The 14,707-nt window shown below is 38.9% G+C and overlaps 1 protein-coding gene across 1 annotated transcript; it reads right to left on the reverse strand.

Moving 5' to 3' along the window:
• Positions 1-1,282: 1,282 nt before the first annotated feature.
• Positions 1,283-5,657, reverse strand: LOC149419595 (acetyl-CoA acetyltransferase B, mitochondrial-like). The gene is made up of 3 exons (XM_089637181.1): positions 5,365-5,657; positions 4,084-5,279; positions 1,283-2,897 (listed from the first exon to the last, which is right to left on the reverse strand). The coding sequence occupies exons 1-3, from the start codon at positions 5,389-5,391 to the stop codon at positions 2,612-2,614; spliced, it is 1,509 nt and encodes a 502-aa protein (XP_089493307.1). The 5' UTR covers positions 5,392-5,657; the 3' UTR covers positions 1,283-2,611.
• Positions 5,658-14,707: the final 9,050 nt, after the last annotated feature.

The following is a 14,707-nucleotide window of genomic DNA, read 5'->3' on the forward strand; positions in this document are numbered from 1 at the left end:
AGTCAGGTTGAATATAATTCAAATATATGGTCTCCCGACTATAAAGTGCATTCTCAAAAAATAGAAAGAGTACTAAGCTTTTTAAATTATATACTAAAAATACCGAAAGAACAAATAAACTACACTTATCTACTACGGTTATCTAATCTATTAAATTTGAGTGACAGAAGAACTGTTTTCGATCTAGTATTTATATTTAAAATCTTGCATAACACAATTGTCAGACCTGAATTATTGGCGCTCATATGTAAATTTGAATGTGCCAGCCAGAAACACAAGGTCAGTAGGTACTACCGTTCTATTGTAGTAATCAAAGAGTATGGATAATAGTGGTAATACTACGACCAGGGTGCAGTTCAATATACCACTACACAGAATTCAAAACTATGTATTCGCACATAGATGTATGGAATATATGTCACTGATACAATATAAACATGAAATAATCAAATCCATGATACAAGTTCTCACTAAAGAAGTTCTTTGTTAAATTTATCAAACTACATCGGCAAATTTACTGAACGTATCTCTACCTAAATCCTAGAAATTAAATGTATGATTCGTAGAAGCATTATAAACCATCATAATCTGTAGTATAAAAGTGCGTATTTTTCCGTCTCCCCCGACATAATAAATCATGTTTTGAATGAATAAAGCTAAATCCATTTATTTGAAAGTGAAATATTGCGTTTTACCGTGAAGCGGAATTCGTAACCTTTACCACATTTTTTTTATTTAAAAGTTTTTAAATTTTGCGTGTTAATTGAGCAATGCTTTTTCCAAAATAAAACTGCCTGGGACTTTTCAAGAGTGTCGCTGACAAAAACCGTACATACGATATGGGTATCAAATTACGCGTCTTGACCTACACAACCCGAACGGCTCGGTGAAAAAATGAACAGTAAGCTCCTTGCACTTTTTTTTCTTAAAATATCCATTTTTTCTTTAATTTTGTAGTCCCACACCCTCGCCTCATCTACATTCAAATACTACACCACGCACCACATTTTTACCCATTAGTTGCCTGCAACGGGCAAAAAGCTAGTCTGTGGTATTATTTAGTTATAAAAAATATCATCTTTACAAATTAACTAAATCCAAATCGGACAGTTCCGAACTCCTTCAACTAGCTAATTTCCCGGTAGAGCGGTTTCGTGCTATGCTAAACCAATACTGAACCAAATATGATTTAAGACTTTCACGGCCAAAAGTATTTTTGTTATTTGTTATTGGGGTGTTCTGTCCGAAACGTTGGCTAAAGAAGGAGGTGGCGCAACACGGCATAACACCCCAATAACAAATAACAATACCGAACCAATACCGTCGCAATAATGTTGTGATTCTCGGATCACGGTACTTTAAATTTTTGTTGCTGTAATTTTATATCTTGTATGTATTTTTTTATCATAACTTGTTCTTATTCTTCACTGTACTTTAAATGTTTGTTGCTTTTATTTTCATGTTCATGTTATAGTTCATTAGTTCATGAATGTATGTATATTTCTTTCTCGTGTTAAATTGTACTGCCTTTATGTATATATGTAAAAGCCCCCTGGGCGTAAAATAAAATAAATAAATGAGTATTGAGAACAAAACCGCTGCGCTCTTTGTAGGGTTCGCGTCAATGCGCCACTTGTCATACCATTTTTGGATGAGGGCTCTGTTTTGTTGAAGTCTGAGGGTCAAAACGGCTTTGTCGTCGGCGCCTTGTGGTATGGGTTGATATCGGTCAAAGGTATGTCATGTGTGTAGATATTAAACAAAGTTGCGGATACCAAGGAGTCCTGTGGCACACCCGCTGTCATAAATCTAGTGGAGGAAAGTACGCCATTGATTCGAACTTGCAAAGTACGGCGGTGAATAAATGAATTTAGTATGCAGAGGAGCTGCGATTCTATGCCGGTTTCGGGGAGTTTTAACACGAGGCCATTAGTCAAGATTTTACCGAAGGCTTTTGCAATATCAAGCGATATTGCCCTTTTCAAAACCTCCGTGGATAAGCTGTGGGAAGTTGATGGAGAGTTGAATTTAGAGAGAAGACTTATGACTTGGGATTAGTATGAAGTGAGCGTGTCTCCAGAGTATCGAAAAATAGCAAAGTCTGAAAGCAGAAATAATTCATTTAACTAAAGTTCAAATACTTTTTTGGGGAGATTATTTTTTTTATTCGTCCGTAATAAATGAGAAAATATGAACTTGTAAAAAACACACAACCCAGGTAGGTGTAAAAACACAAAACCCAATAATTAAAAAATATATATTTGGAAAAACGCACTTAATTGTAAAATTATTACCTTAAAAATGGGCATCTGGTTGACTAGATTTGTTTTAAGAGAGTAAATTAATAATTTCATTAATTACCGACAAATGGGCTTGCAAATTTCCACCAATCATCGATGGTGTCCATTCCGTCTCCCTCTACAATTGCTCCCCGGATCGGTTAATATCTCTAACAATCTTATCTGACGATGAACGAAAGCCCATGTAAACACTTCCTTCGGGATATGTATGGGTGCGAATTTCAAGCGCATGTAGGTATTTACGTAATTATTATAACTATATTTACAAAAGTCGGACCTATTATTTCAATGCATTGTCTTCCACGGACGAGCTATCTGTTCGCTTCCTGGAATTCCTTCAGCACAATCTTCAGGAGATCCGTGTCCAGTCTGTGTTTGCACAAATATCTCCCATTGAAGAACAGCACGGGCACTTCGTACTTGTAGAGATCGAAGAGGTGAGTGCCGCCGGGCCGCGTGATGTCCACCAGGGAGAGGTCCAGCTGCGGCAAGAAGGGGGCTAGCTGCTCCCGGAGTTCGTCGCACAGCGGGCACTGCGGCCGCGTGTACAGGGTCAGCCGGGGCACCGCCAATGCGGCCCCCGCCCCGGAGTCACACCTGCAAGCGATAGGGGCGCATGAGCTACTGCATGTACTGGACTACATGTCCACGCTGGGCAGGGCTTTACGTACGGGTAAGCTCAATCTCAAGTTATTAACTAAATTCGCTCACTTTGGTCTTCCGATAAGCACACAATTACTCTATTCACTGCTAATCATTAATACGTATCACTTTCTAATTAATGTAAGTATGCACAAGTTTCAGTTAGGCACCTACCTAAACACAGTGTTATTCGTAGGTAGCTAAAAGGAGTTGTACTGAATAAGAACAACACTGTGGTTAGGTACCTACATAAACACAGTGTTGTTAGTAGGTAGCTAAAAGGAGTTGCACTGAATAAGAACAACACTGTGGTTAGGTACCTACCTAAACACAGTGTTGTTAGTAGGTAGCTAAAAGGAGTTGTACTGAATAAGAACAACACTGTGGTTAGGTACCTACCTAAACACAGTGTTGTTAGTAGGTAGCTAAAAGGAGTTGCACTGAATAAGAACAACACTGTGGTTAGGTGCCTACCTAAACACAGTGTTGTTAGTAGGTAGCTAAAAGGAGTTGCACTAAATAAGAACAACACTGTGGTTAGGTACCTACCTAAACACAGTGTTGTTAGTAGGTAGCTAAAAGGAGTTGCACTGAATAAGAACACCACTGTGGTTAGGTACCTACAAGTGTTGTTAGTAGGTAGCTAAAAGGAGTTGTACTGAATAAGAACAACACTGTGGTTAGGTACCTACGTAAACACAGTATTGTTAGTAGGTAGCTAAAAGGAGTTGCACTGAATAAGAACAACACTGTGGTTAGGTACCTACGTAAACACAGTATTGTTAGTAGGTAGCTAAAAGGAGTTGTACTGAATAAGACAGTTATATTGTGAGAAATTCAATTTAATATTATTCGGTATGCAAAAAAGTCGTAAAACTATATAATATTATATTCCTTCATATAAAAAGGTCAAAAACAATATTAACAATGCGTATAACATTAGTGTAAACTTTAAAAAAATAAAGATAACAATATGTGATGAGTTCTCTTACATATCTTGTTTACATTATTCCGTAGACAAGTGTTTATACAGTGATCATATTTACATAACATTCAAGATAAAAGATCAGATAATAGGTGCCTGGTGCCTAGTACCTGGTACCAGCCGGGACTGACTACTGACTAGTCTCAAAACACTTACAGCTTCTGTATAAGGAGTGTGGAAGCGCCCCCACCCCCGTTGCAGATAGCGGCTACCCCCAGCTGCGAGGGCTGCAGCGCGTGCACCAGGTGCACCACCAGGCGCGCCCCCGACATGCCGATGGGGTGGCCCAAGCTTACGGCGCCCCCGTGCACGTTGACCCGCGCGGGGTCCAGCTCCAGCACGCGCTGCAGGGCCAGCACCACCACGCTGAAGGCTTCGTTGATCTCCCACAGCGCTATATCCCCCACGCTGACCCCCGCCTTCTTGAGCAGCGGCGGGATGGCCACGGCGGGCGCCAGTGGGAAGTCGATGGGCAGGCATGCCCCGTCCTGCATTGCCACCACGCGCGCCAGCGGCGTGCAGCCGTGCTCCTTGGCCGCCTCCGCCGTCATCAGCAACAGGGCCGCCGCGCCGTCGTTCAGGGTGGACGCGTTGCCCGCCGTCACCGTGCCTCCCTCCCTCTGGAACACCGTGCCCAACTTGGAGAACTTGGCAAAGTCCACCTTCTTGTACTCCTCGTCCTCGGAGAAGATCAACGGCTGCAGCCCCTTCTTGCGAGGGACGCTCACGGGAACTATCTGCGAGGCAAACACCTTATCCTGGTACGACTGGGCGCTTCGTTTGTAGCTAGTGATGGCGTACTCGTCTTGCGCATCACGAGAGATCTCCAACTTTCTGGCCGTGTTCTCGGCGCAGTTGCCCATGTGGAACTTGTTGTAGACGTCGGTCAGCCCGTCGGCAACAATACCATCATCGAGACGCACCCCCCCGTAGGGAGTGGTGCCGCGCTTCAGGTAGTAGGGCACGTTGGACATGGACTCCATGCCCCCGGCCAGCACGACGCCCTGCGCGCCCACCTGCAGCGTCTGCGTGGCCAGCATGACGGCTTTAAGGCCCGAAGCACACACCTTGTTGACGGTGGTGCATATCGTGGCGGGGGGGAGGCCGCCCCACAGCGTGGCCTGGCGAGCGGGCGCCTGCCCCGCCCCCGCGGAACACACGTTGCCCAGGAACACCTCCTGCACGGCGGGCGCGGGGAGCCCGGCACGCTCCACGGCGGCGCGCACCACTACGGCGCCCAGCTCGGTGCACGACAGTGGGGCCAGCGAGCCCCCGAACGAGCCTATGGGCGTGCGCACGGCCGATACGATCACCACCTCTGCTAGACTGCTGAGGCAGCGCGTGTGCATCACCTGAAGGGAAAAGTGGGCGCGTTAGCTCGCTTTCCTCTCTACTATTATGTCAACGTGAAAATATTACATAAACCATTTTATTTACCTGTGAAAATCTTCTTGCAGAAGCCATTATAAATGTTTCGCTGTATCCTTAAAATTATTCTTGCGAAAGTTCATCGGCAGCTCGTATCACAATAAAAATAATTATAAATAAATCAAATTAGCTGACAACTCAACATGTGAAAAGCCACCAGTCGTATGAGGGCCGAAGCGAATGATAAGCCACTGCCACTCGCAACTGATAAAACGTTGAAGTTGAACAATTCTATCCAACGAACTTTAACCTAAATGAATTATAATTGATGTGGAAAACGTCACAAAGTTTCTCAAACAAACAATCGCAGTGGCGCAACCATAGATATACCACTTACGGCGCAACTAGTGATGGGCAGGATCGAAACATTTATACGATCGAAATATTTTTATCAAAACATCAAAAGAATCGAATGATCAATCAAATTAATCGTTCGGGGGTTTGGGGGCGGGGGTAAGTTGATTTAACTATAGATGTAAATACAAAGACAAATAATATATTATAAGTTCCAAAAATTACGGCGGGGGTTGGCGGCACATAGACCAAACCAATGTTTTCACTCTGGCAATTATTCACAACCAACATATACATAACCTTAAAATACAAATCACCATCGGGGACGGAAGACATGGCATGACCAAGTGAATCAGATACTTGAGTCGGGCCACGTCAAGAGCCATAATAAGATAAAAGTATGTATGAGACAATGTATGAATGTGAAAGTGGAAAGAAGTGTGTGCCAAGACCGAGTTGTTTGGCTGTCCATCCTCTCTGCCTATCCCATCAGAAAAAAAACGGCATGATGGTTAGTTAGTTAAAATACATATCAACATTAGAATATTAACCCTCGGGGTACTTTTTTTGCAAAAACAGCGGAACAAATTTATTATCATTTATAATGTTCCCAACTTATTATAAGTCAAAATGCCATTTTGGTAATTTTTGGATAGGGCCTGACACGCTTATTACGAATATTTTTTAGAAAAAAACTTTATATTCGCCTTAATTACTATAAAAGAAAACTTTTTGCATTTCGGGAGGCGGAAAATTATGAATTTAAATTTTCAATTGCGTTAACCAAAATTCACTTCGCGAATCGATGCGGCGGCAATCAGCTGCCATTAGGTACGTCACTGTTATGTTGGTATCCCTGATACATTGCGTAGATACGACTATGGCTAACTTCGTGGAAGACAAATGGATTTGTATCACAAACCATGTTACACAAACCTAGCGTAGCCGGTAAACTAGTTGAAAACTGGGATGTTTTTCTTGCCTTGACGCGAGCAGGCGTTATTAAGGGGCACTTTCCTTTGTATCACAAACCATGTTACACAAACCTAGGTATCCCACGAAGATAGCAACGGTCGTATTTAGCTCTTGTTAATGCATCAGTGATACCAACATAACAGTGCGTTCCTAATGTCGCCACATCGATTCGCGGAGTGAATTTTGGTTTTACGCAATTGAAAATCAAAATGCATAATTTTCCGCCGCCCGAAATGCAAAAAGTTTTCTTTTATTGTAATTAAGGCGAATATAAAGTTTTTTTCTAAAAATTATTCGTAATAAGCGTGTCAGGCCCTATCCAAAATTTACCGCCATTTTTTGCACACAATGTACTGGCGTCGTAAATCGTAAATTAAAAAATGAATGGATTTTTCGTATACTCGTAGCTTTTTCGGTTGGTAGATAATATCGTAATTAAACAGCTATTATCTAATACTTTACATTACAACATTTGAAAAATACCAAATAATAATTGCGTAATCCTAAATGCATTGTATAAATAAATCATATCAAGTAGTATGTAACAGAATGTACCCACGGGAATATCTTGTTTGTCAAGCAATCCGAGATATTTTCGGCGTATCTCGGATTTGGGAATCGATGAATTCTGACCAATGACATGACTGCTTTTATAACAATTAATTCTGACCAATGACGTGACGGCTATGGTTTCGAATGATTTTTGACAGAATCGATTCCTTGTTCGATGACGTTTCATTGTCTCGGGCTGTGTGATGATTTTTTACAGAACCTATTTGTCCATGACACTGAATAGAAATATTTCGATGGTCTAAGAATAGAGTAAATCATCGACGATTCATCGATTGTGCCCATCGCTGGGCGCAACCTACTTTCAAATTGTGTTGGAAGGATCGAAACATTTACGTGATCGAAATATTTTATTTATTTATTTATTGACACCATGAACATTTAGTTGCGATCCTTCAGTAAAATTATGTCAATCAATAGACCACCTTCTCTCCGTAGATTCCATCCTCCCTTAAACACACAATTATGAACAATTACCTTAACACACACTCTAAAGCTGTTCCTAACTACACATATAAATTGGCCAAAGCAGAATATACACCGATAATAAAACACTTTTCAAGTGCAGATTGGTCTTTTTAGACAAGAATAAAAATGTTTACCATAATCTTGAATCTTTTTACCCCATCATCTGAATGGCTATCGATAAATAAGTACCCTAAACTCAAATCAACCACTAAAGTTTTTCAAATGGTTTAATAATGATTTAAAAACTTACACTTACACTAATAAAAACGAAAAAAAATCTGGCACAAAAATTTCTAGGTCAGCAACTCTATCTCAGACTACAAAATATTTTACAAATATACAACTGTAATAATTTGTATCAAACACCCGTACTTAAGACGGAAAAATATATTCTTTCAATGTCACAAATCTTTATATTTAAACACATTAATGTATTTCGAAGGGAAAAGTAGTAGTCACCCTAGTGACATTGTTAACTTCATTGCTGATTTCTTCAAAATACAGACAAATAAAGGATTAAAAATACTCCGTCGTTCTCCGCAATGGCACAGACTTTAAAAACTGATCAACAATAAACATCTTATATCAAGCTTTGCTTTATTTATAGTATCAGGTGTTATTATGTGGATTTGATATTAACCATAGTGTTATGTATTAGTATTTGAAGTATTTGTTTTACATAGTTATGCTATTATACTTAAATACACCTATATATCCTGTTACACTTACATAAATAAATTTACAATCTCCTTGTAAAAGCCCGATAATAATAAATAAATAAAAGCATTCAATTTCGTAGGCATAGAATACGGGCATATCAATAGATTGGGCCACATTAAAAAATTTCCACCCCCCTCGCGAGCAAAAAAAAGCTGCCACTTATTGTAAGTCAGAATAACACGCACTAAATTCATGGGCGACGTGAATCCCATGTTAAAATATGAATGAATTGTTCTTCTGCCACATATGTGCCACATACTCATAGCTTCTTCGGTTGGTAGATAATATCCTAATTAAACATTTGACAATTAGCAAATAATAATAGCGTAATCCCAGTTTGGGATTAGGTAATACTATAGGTAGTACCATGGTAGTACGTAACACAATGTACCACGGAAATAATATCTCGTTCTATGATCTCGTTAGTCAAGCAATCCGAGATATTTTTGACGTTTCTCGGAGTGAATTCTGATCAATGACGTGACGAGTGTGGTTTCGAATGATTTTCAAAACGATTGTCTCGGACTGTGTGATTATTTTGATCGAATCGATTCCTTGTTCGATGACGTTTCGAAACGATTGTCTCGGACTGTCTGATGATTTTTGACAGAATCGATTCCTTAAATTATGATCGAAATATTTCGATGATTAAAAAGATCGAGTAAATCATCGAGGATTCATCGATTGTGCCTATCACTAGCCTGCACTAGCCTAAATTTCACGTCTCTCTTATCTAACATCCATAATATCTATGACATAAATAAACCACTCACATCGTCACATCTATGAGTACTACACATGGAACTAGGATAGTATGATAGTATCCAGGGGCGTACAACTCCCGTCTGACCTTGTAACCCTGATGGGAGGAGTTATTCCTAACTCAAATTCTTATAGACAAAGCTGTTGTGGCTGAAAGCACAGATCTCATTGGCTCAGAGCAAAAATTGTAGTTTGATCTCTCGCTCTCTACCATAGCGACTTATGTAACAGAAAGAGAAGCTAAGCATGGGTTATGCTGCGATAAAAATTAACGGTAATTTCCAAGACGTCATTTCGAAAGTTGAAGCATGAAGTCAGTTGAAGTTTTTAGCGTAAATATTTAGAATTTTCTTTCAACCATTTAAAAATAATGTTGCTTGCTAGAATTCTTCAAGGTGATAAATTAATGCTATGTTGTGTTAAAGTGTGTTATCCGGTCTATCTTCACCAATTGAAAGAAGGACCCGAACCCGTTGTTAAATACAGGTACTAACCTTTCGTTCTTTGTTACAATGTTCCTGATTCCTGAATGTACTTCATTGGCTAATAATTTAATTAATTTTCCTTTTCAGACCTATCCGTATTCTGACGCGATACTATACCACGTATTAGGATGCTAAAACTGCTAAACAAAGCCACGATTACATCAAACAAGGTCGTTTAAACCTTTTATTATGTACACGATTTTTATTTCTTATAATATGGTTTATGTATTATGATTTAAATTATACCATGTAAAAGTCAAAAGGCGTTACTATTACTTGACATAGTGAATATCTTTCAACACGTTGAATATGTATTTTGTGTATATATTCTTGTATTTTTGTGCAAGGTCAAATTAAATCCTATTGAGTTGTTGCAGTAAGACAAAAATCCTGGGTTCGATTCCTAGTTGAGACCGTTACTTTTTATTTTTCTGTGTCTTGTTCTGTTTCATGTTTTGTTTAGATATATTAGTATTATAGATAGTTCGTCAGTTTCAGTTCGTCAGTCATAGATAGTTCGTCAGTTGATACATAGGCTGCGTTATTTCTCACTCTGCATATTTCAGTTTGTTTATACATTTTTATTACAAGTTAAGTACGAAGAGTTAAGTTCGCGGATAGTGTTTTGCGAGGGTTTCCGCCCCATAATATTTTTCCGGTTCTCTACCGACAAGCTATAAAAAAAAAACAATTTAAAAAGTCTCACAAGTGAAACACGCACGTCAAACGTCAAACGATATCTTGTACACTATTATATTTAAAAAAAAAAAACACTATTTTGTGCAGTGTAAAAGAACTAAACCATCCTATCCGTTTAACGGTGTATAAATAACATTATTTAAGTGCAATATTGTGTTATAAAAATATATATTTACAAATGCCACAATAATTAATTTGAAATAGCGTAATAATTACAAGTTCGCTAAAACCAACACCGAAGAATATAAGAGCAAAATTCGCCACTCCGTATAAGAGGCCCATAGCAACGAGGGTTAATGCACCATTGCCGATACTGTACTCCCCAGCGCTCGGGGTTCGATCCTTACACCGGCGAATTTTTTTTTTTAATAAACTTGCCATCAGCTTGCCCGCCAACAGGCGTCGGTATCAGTTATCAAAGGTGCTGCGGAGTTTGCCAACCAACAGGCGCTAAAAAATCAAACATCCCGTGTCAATAAATTATTTTATATAAATATGTCTTGTCAACACTGTAAGAGCTAAATACTCTCCGGTGATGGCATTAAATGCTCTACATGTCTGCTTAACTACCATTTCTTCTATGTGAACATGAAAGAAACTAACTTTAGGAAGATGGGTGTTAAGCGTGATACCTGGACCTGTATTGACTGCAAAGATGATCTTAAAGTCAACCAATCTTCGAGCGGGAACAGAGTGTCTACTGCTTCTCCTGCGTGCGGTATGAAGTCGCCTCAGAACCCGGATGTCGAGCAGATAATGCTTATAGTTCGACGATGTATTGCATCAGAGTTCGAATCTTTTCACGACAAACTCAACATTCTACCGGAGTTAAAAAAGTCCGTAAACTTCATCTCCGCTGAATACGAGGACCTAAAAAAAATGTTCTCGGAATCACTAGCCACCATCAAAAGCTTACAGGCCGAAAATACGAGTCTTCACCCAGAAATGCGTAATCTTAACACGCGCGTATCCCAAATTGAACAGATGGCCAGAGAAACCAATTGTCACGTCTGATGTCACGTCTGATGAGCGTCTGATGAGCGTCTGATGAGCGTCTGATGAGCGTCTGATGAGCGTCTGATGAGCATGGACTCTTGTCAATCACCAGGGCTATTATGGGGCTAAGGCAAGAAGACATAATGTGTAAAAGCATTGAAGAACCTTGATCATGTTGTCACGTCTGAAGGTGTTTTGAGAGTCCGCCAGCGGTGAGCAGGTTGCGCCGGGTAGAGATTCGTCGGATGGAGTGCGCGAGGCCATCCTCAATTAAACAGCATCCATTGAACGTTTAACGGAACAATGATGATTCATCTTTGTGTCACCTCGACAGCATGCTTGGTAATCCAGTGTAGTCTCCAAGGAATTACGCTTCACAAATAAAACCATTTTTTAATCCAAATAACCGATTGTATATTTTCATCTCTTTAAGCCACAACACTCGAACAAGCACAGGCCGATCTCACACAGGAGTCGAAACGTTGGTTATGTGTTTTGTAAATTTAAACGGAAAGTCTCCAAAGGATAAGTTCAAGGTATCCGCGCGATCTTTTTCTCAAAATTTCAATCGCCATTTTTTCTCGCCTAACGCCACGCGCACCGCGGAATCGTCTCCCGCGTATTGTTCCCAATCTACCTACCCGCGTAATTTTTGCTCGCCCCTCAAACCGATCGCAGGGCAGCCACCCGAAAAACTCTCAACAAAACAATAATCAGGCACTACCGTGGCAATCCAAACTTGCACAATTCTTTGACGTTACACAATGTAGAGATTCAGTGTGTTCCTGAAAATAGATCTGAGAACTTAGTATCCATCATCAAACAACTTGGAAGCGTAATTTCCCGTCCCATTGCTGAATCTGAAATACTTCACTTACATCGGGTCCCCAAGGTCCATCCTGAATCCAGCCGACCCAAGTCAATAATAGTGAAGCTTCCAAGCGTGAGGGTAAAGAATTAAGTACTGGCTGCAGTTGCCAACTTCAATAAAAAAAAAACAAGACGAACAAACTAAATTCTACACACTTAGGCATCGATGGCACGAAATCACCAATTTACGTCAGTGAACATCTCTCTCCCGCAAATAAGGCCCTGTATGCAGCTACTAGGATGAAAGCCAAAGAAATACATCATAAATTCGTATGGATCCGAAATGGACGGATCTTTGTACGAAAAAATGAAAACTCTGCTCACGTACTGTTGATCCGCAATCATGACTCCTTGGTTTCTCTCACCTAAATTTCCCAATTTAATTTATCTGTAGAATGTATAATCTGTCAAAATCTTAACAAAACAAAATGGAACTGAATTTTTTTTATCGAAACGTTAGAGGAGTCAAAACTAAAACAAATGACATAAAAAATGAAATTTCAATCAACAATTACGATATAATCTGCTTCACTGAAACATGGTTAAATTCATCAATATTTAGTAATGAATTGTTTGACGAGCGTTACCTAGTTTTTCGAAGAGATCGCGAATCCACTAGTTCAGCATCCAGAGAAGGCGGTGGAGTTTTAGCAGCAGTCGATAAAAAATTAATAACAACACGCAAATCATCTTGGGAAAGTGATGTAGAAGATTTATGGCTATCCATAAAACCACACGAATATTCTAACTCACTTATCTACATTTGTGTATTATATATTCCTCCCAATTTATCTGTTGATGATTACTGTAATAGAATCAAGAATATTCAGGATATTTATCTACAACATAGTAATCCGAAATCTAAATTTATAATTATCGGCGACTTTAATTTACCTGAGATTAAATGGACACCTGACATAGCATATAACAACAAAACACTAGCTCCGTCCAACTACACTAGTCATAAAGCTCACTGTGTTGTCAACTTGGCCTCAATGTGTAACCTTCACCAATTCAATTATATTCTTAATGGAAATTCTAATATTCTTGACCTACTTTTTTGTGATGAAACTAATATTAATCTGTCTAGAACAACAGGGTTATCAAAAGTTGACAGTCATCATCCCCCTTTCGAAATGATTTTAAAATTTGAAAAACTGAAATACTTAAAAGATAATCATTGCCCCATTAAATACAATTTTAAGAAAGGAAATTATGAAGCTTGTCGTCTAGATCTGTCAAATGTTAATTGGATCTCACTTTTCAGTAACTCGAATGTCAACAATAAGGTACAATTATTCTACGATACTTTGTGGGATATTATTGATAAACATATCCCGAAAAAAAAAACACAAATAAGAAATCACTACCCCAAATGGTTTAGTCAGTCTCTTATTAAGCTCCTCAAAGAGAAAAATAAAGTAAGACTGCGGGCCAATAAATATAAAAAACCCACTAAATTATGCTGAGTTTGGTATTCTAAGAAAAAGATCGAAAAAATGCAAAAAGAATGCTATTTATCATATATAAATTCTGTTGAACAAGGCATAAAAGTAAATGTAAAAACTTTCTGGGCATACTCAAAATCGTTGCGTACTACCAATTGCATTCCTAAATTAATGCACCTGGATTCTATATCTGCAGATAATGGACAACACATTGCCAATCTTTTCTCTAATTATTTCGCATCCGTTTATACTCAATCTAATCCCTTGTTATATACTGCCATGCCAAAAGTTTCACAAAACAACCATTTTAATCTTGGAAAAATCAATGTTAGCATGGAAACCATTAAATCTTGTTTAGAAAAAATCGATACATCCAAAGGCCCAGGACCTGATAAAATACCTCCCTTGTTTGTAAGATGTTGTTCCAGCGCGTTGATTAACCCACTTCTTTTAATATATAATGAATCATTATCTTCAGGAACTTTCCCAGACTTGTGGAAAAATGCACATATTGTTCCAATACATAAATCTGGTGATAAATCTTTTGTGAAAAATTACCGACCAATTAGCATTTTATCTTGTTTTGCGAAAGTCTTTGAATCTATAATATATGTTTCTGTATTTTCACACTTTAAACCGCAATTATGCATCAATCAACATGGGTTTGTTCCCAACAGATCTACAAATTCAAATCTTCTTGACTTTTGTGATTATGTTTGTAATGCTTTCAATGAAAGAACTCAAGTAGATGCCATTTACACAGATTTTCAAAAGGCATTTGATAAAGTTAACCATTCTATTCTACTACAGAAGCTTGATCGAATAGGTATTCACGGTGATCTTTTTAGATGGCTTAAGTCTTACTTAGAAAATAGAACACAATTAGTACTTATTAATGGGTACGAATCATAATTGTAAAATCAGGCGTACCCCAGGGGTCCAATCTTGGCCCACTGCTTTTATTAATCTTTATTAACGACCTTGGCCCCATGTTACGCTGTGATTTTGTTCTATTTGCCGATGATCTCAAGATTTACCGCAAAATTTCCACTGATTCTGATCATG

Source organism: Hesperophylax consimilis, chromosome 11 (assembly GCF_061612785.1).
Source record: "Hesperophylax consimilis isolate HC1 chromosome 11, BYU_Hcon_1.0, whole genome shotgun sequence".
In the NCBI taxonomy this organism is placed as follows: domain Eukaryota; kingdom Metazoa; phylum Arthropoda; class Insecta; order Trichoptera; family Limnephilidae; genus Hesperophylax; species Hesperophylax consimilis.